The 4,358-nt window shown below is 39.6% G+C and overlaps 1 protein-coding gene across 1 annotated transcript in view; it reads right to left on the bottom strand.

The window, feature by feature from the left end:
• Window positions 1-1,229: 1,229 nt before the first annotated feature.
• The window catches only part of LOC106941542 (zinc finger protein 37 homolog), a 21,603-nt gene continuing 18,474 nt past the window's right edge, over window positions 1,230-4,358 (bottom strand). Inside the window, exon 5 of the mRNA XM_015024600.1 lies at window positions 1,230-1,303. Within this exon, the coding sequence (XP_014880086.1) occupies window positions 1,230-1,303 (74 nt within the window). The remainder of the gene's footprint in view (window positions 1,304-4,358) is intronic.

The raw sequence follows: 4,358 nt of genomic DNA on the forward strand, positions 1-4,358 counted from the left end.
GTTCTGGGCTCTTCTCCTGACTGCACTCAGTGATAAGGGTCTTCTAACGCCTTTGCCTTTGAATAAAGAAACTTAAAGACAAAGATTAATCTTTCTCTTATTATCGAAACAGCTTCTCATTCTTTGATAATGACATTTCCATAACAAGATAGAGTTGTCTACAGCTCATGTGGCCAAACCAGCCGAGGAGATGAAAAGTTAAAACTCGAGTTAAAATGTTTAGTTTTAACATTTTAACTCAACAACCTCACCTCTACCAAACTAGAGGTTGTAAACAACCTCAAGTTGGGTAACCCCAAGTTCTTCTTAAAAGGTAGAGTGTTTGAGAACGGTTCTTAAAAATATAGTCAGTGTTTTCAGGAAAGTTAAGCTGACTGTCCAGGAACGACTCAAGGTATTTAAAATTTGCCACAGTTTTGACAAGTTGGCCATCCAGTGAAACTGAAATCATTTTCAGTTCTTGTTTATCTCACTTAATTAGCTCTACTTAAGAAAATGAAAAGGTATGTTCTTTTGTGAGGGGATTTATCTTTTACTGTTCCAGTAATGCAAGAATCAATAATAAGTAATAAAGACTTTGTGGTATTCTGATTTAGTAATGTAATTAGATTAGTTGTGCTACCAGCCCCATGCCACTAGAGGCAGTGACAAGCCCGAAAAGATGCGACTAAGGAGCAGATTTAGAAGTACACCGAAAGCTACAGAATTTGCTAAAAACTGAGCTGCGCTGAAGTAAATAAAGAGAGAAGCTCAAATACATTCTTAAGAGTGAAACTCCTTCCTAGGGTCCGTCTCCGCCCCTTTTTGTTTGCTGCAGCCAGGTGTACTTCCCTATTTCCGTCCTTACTCTGTGTCCGTATCCAGGCGGACTTTGGCGAAATGCATTACCCACAATTCATTGCTGCACGTGATGCATTCAGTTAAAAGACAGATTTATAGCAACGTTTTATGTGCACTTCAACTCAGTCCACACTTCACAGAGGGGCATAGGGTGCAGCCCGAGTATCGGGACTGGGCTAATAGCTAACGCTATCATCTGAGCCATAGCCATAGCTATGCGACTTTCTCTTGAGTTTCACTTTTGCTGTACTGAAGAAACTGTAAAGTAATTTTAGTTCCGCTTTGAATTTTCTGCTTTGAGAGTGTCATAAAGTGGTAGGTGGTGAGGAGAGACGCAAAGACCCAGGTTATGGTGAAGAATGATGGATTTAATGATGAAGCTCAATAGTTCAAAACAGGCAGCACGGCGAGAGCGGGGTCCTGATGGCTAGTTCCTGGAGCTTCAAACGCCGGCAGGCACAACCTGCAGCGAGATGAAGGGAATCCACGGGAAGGACCAGGGAGGTGAGTGCACGAGGATGGCAACCGATTAGTAACACCAATGGCGTCGTGAGGAAACACAAGGGAAATTCCAGACGGGAACAAACGTCCACCACAAGGAGTCTCCGGGGAAAAATGAGGAAACCTGACAGAGAGAACACAAGGAGCGATCAAAGCGAGTTCAAATGTAGAAGGCTTTCACAAGAGAAACGTTTACCAGTAGAGGCAAACACTCAGGCACTGGAGTGTCAGCTAGTCGCTCCGTATGAAGCCCCTCAGCAGCGTAAATTAGACACAGGTGTGTCGATAGGTTGTCCACCGCAATTCTCCAGGGGCTCCGCCCAGTGGCGGCATCTGGTGGCTGCGAGGGGAAGTAGCAGCTTCCCAGAAACCCAGGACAGAACAGAAGGAAAAAAAGAAACACAAAAACTTTGTGACAATATTGCATTTACTGTTTTTTTATGTATGTCTATCTGAGTGACAGGCTGCCACAGTTTCAACAGCAGATGTCACGAGTGAGAAATGAATGAACCACTGAGTAACGAACCTTTGGGCGAAGCAATGGGCTGGGAAGCTTCACTGCTTCACAAGGCTTCATTTGGCCATCAGTGCTCCATGTGTTTCCGTTCCGCTGTGCTGAAGAAACTGTAAATTTGTTTTTTTGCATAAATGCATAATAAATAAAATATTATTGAAACATTAATTAATTTTAATAACTTAATTCACCTGAGTGAAACACAGTTTATACTATAACTCCCATCCAGGCAGAGAACGGACACAAGGCGTTCTTTGATAACTGCTGGCATTTAATAACTATGCCGTGAGAACTGTAGAAAACAAAATATATTTTTACAGAAAGAAAGACATTCACATAAAGAATAGACAGCTACTACAAAGCAAAACATTTACAATAAAGTGGCTTGGCTTACAAAAAACAGACTCATTACGTCATCTTTAAAAACATGTGGCTAACAAACTCGACAAATTCTTAAAATAAACATCCTATTTACAAACAAAACTAAAATCCAAAACTTGGCCGCTTCAACCTGAAAGGGTTAATACAGAAACTCTGTGTTGCCTCTTCTTTGCAACCCAGCTACACGAACCTTGGTGCACGACCACATGTATCCATTTATTAAGAAAAATTAAAGCATGCTGTCCTATGAGAGGCCCCATGGGCCAAATTTTACAAGTTTTATTGCAACGGAAGTTAACTTAAAATTTCAGTTTCTGATTGGACCCCAGGCAGGAGTAGGCGGGTTTTCACGGACAGAAAAATAGCTTAGCGTCAGCGACTCACAGAGGCAACTAATATTTTAAATGACGTCGTTAGCGCTCCTACAGTAATGTCAGCATTATCAGAAGTGTTTAGAAGCCGAGAGCCAGCGTCGGAAACCCCATCTATCAGTGGGATAAAGCCAGCCTGCACTCAAATTTAATGTGTGCGACAGCACAAGTTATGGCGCTCTCTTTTCAAAATAAAAGCGCATCTCCAGTTTATGTTTGATTCATGTTTCTCTCCTGCGGCTTTAAAAATGTAAAACTTTGTGTTAATTGATTTGCTAAAGGAAAGCATGTACCTGAAAATAAATTAAAACATATTATGTGGGCAAAAAATTCTGTAAATCACATATGTGCTCCCTCTATTGTATGTGGTGCTGTTCAGTTAAGTATCAGTGTTCACTGTAAAATATGCTTAACAGTGATTTTTCTTTCTTTTTCTTACAGTATCATTGTATTGATCCCGCCGCGTCTCGGGCTGAGATACAAACCAGTGTGCACGAGGCCTTCAAGCTCTGCTTTCAGGCCCTGGAGCGCTAGGGGAGGCTGTCCAGGGCTTCTGACCAAAAGGCAGGGCTGCTTCAAGCCAAAGTCGGCAGCCTTAAAATCAAAATTGAACAATTGAGTTCAAAAATAGAAAGTTTGGAAGTTGCAGCAGCTTTTTATGCTGACGGTAGGTATATTTATACTATATCATGTTAATTAAAAGTTTTACTTTTGTTTTGTATTTTAATTAACGTATTTTATAATGGTACACGAGGAGGTATTTGTAGTTTATACACAAATGTTTTCAGGTGATTGTGCTTTTTTGTTCCAAAAGCAAATAGAAAATATTGCGTAAGGAAACAGAGTTATTAGCAGCGAGGTTTGAGTTCAAACACTATAAGTTTTGAGACAAGGTTCCTCGCACAGTTGGGTTAATTGTTTTTCTTTAATTGTCCTTTGGTGTGTCTGCATGGTTTTCTTTTATATCCTTGATGCCTTGTGACAGACTTACCCATGGTGTACTGTCTCTGTTGCTAATTTGCTGGTGCAGATAGCCACCAGCACCTTTCCTGAACCAAAGATGGATTAAAGGAAGTCAATACATTTTTTAAACAACGTATCAGTATTTCTTAGTTCATGTCATTTACTATATTCAGTTTGAAATGCTATATGCGTTTGTTTTATGTTGAAATCTTTAAGAGAAAATTGATGCCGTTACTCAAACCGAAGAAGAGCAACCCATGGAAGAAGAAGAAAATATGAGCTGGGCCGATGATAATAAATTTTTTTAAGTTCATGCCTTTTGTTTAATTTTTTTTACATTTAAAAAGTTTTAATTTTGTTCATAGTTTTTTGAATGTTTCTATTAAAGAAGAGTTTTGAATTTGTGAATGGATTAATTTCACATTTTTCTAACATGATAAAATAAGAAGACCCTTATAGTGGTTAAGATAGTCTTGTGCAAAGTTAACGTTTAAGGGAAGGACCAAATTTTGGTACAACTCTGTTTTGGTTTTGACAGCCGAGTTGTAAGGGAAGATTTTAGTTATTTTCTTGTTGTCTATTTTTACTGTTGAACTACATGGACGATGGCTAAAGGATGGTGTGAATCACCGAAGACCCAACACCAGAATCGGTTAAAGGAACAGGAGGAGAGAGAGGGATGAGGATTGTTGATAGAGATTTTTGGTACTTTCAGTTTAAAGTGTTCTCTTTTTAATGTGTGTATGAGCTGACCTGGAGGTCACGACTGTCTGTTCATCTTCATGTGA

Source organism: Poecilia latipinna, unplaced genomic scaffold, assembly GCF_001443285.1.
Source record: "Poecilia latipinna isolate Pla-1442-1.1 unplaced genomic scaffold, P_latipinna-1.0 Scaffold3737, whole genome shotgun sequence".
Lineage (NCBI taxonomy): Eukaryota > Metazoa > Chordata > Actinopteri > Cyprinodontiformes > Poeciliidae > Poecilia > Poecilia latipinna.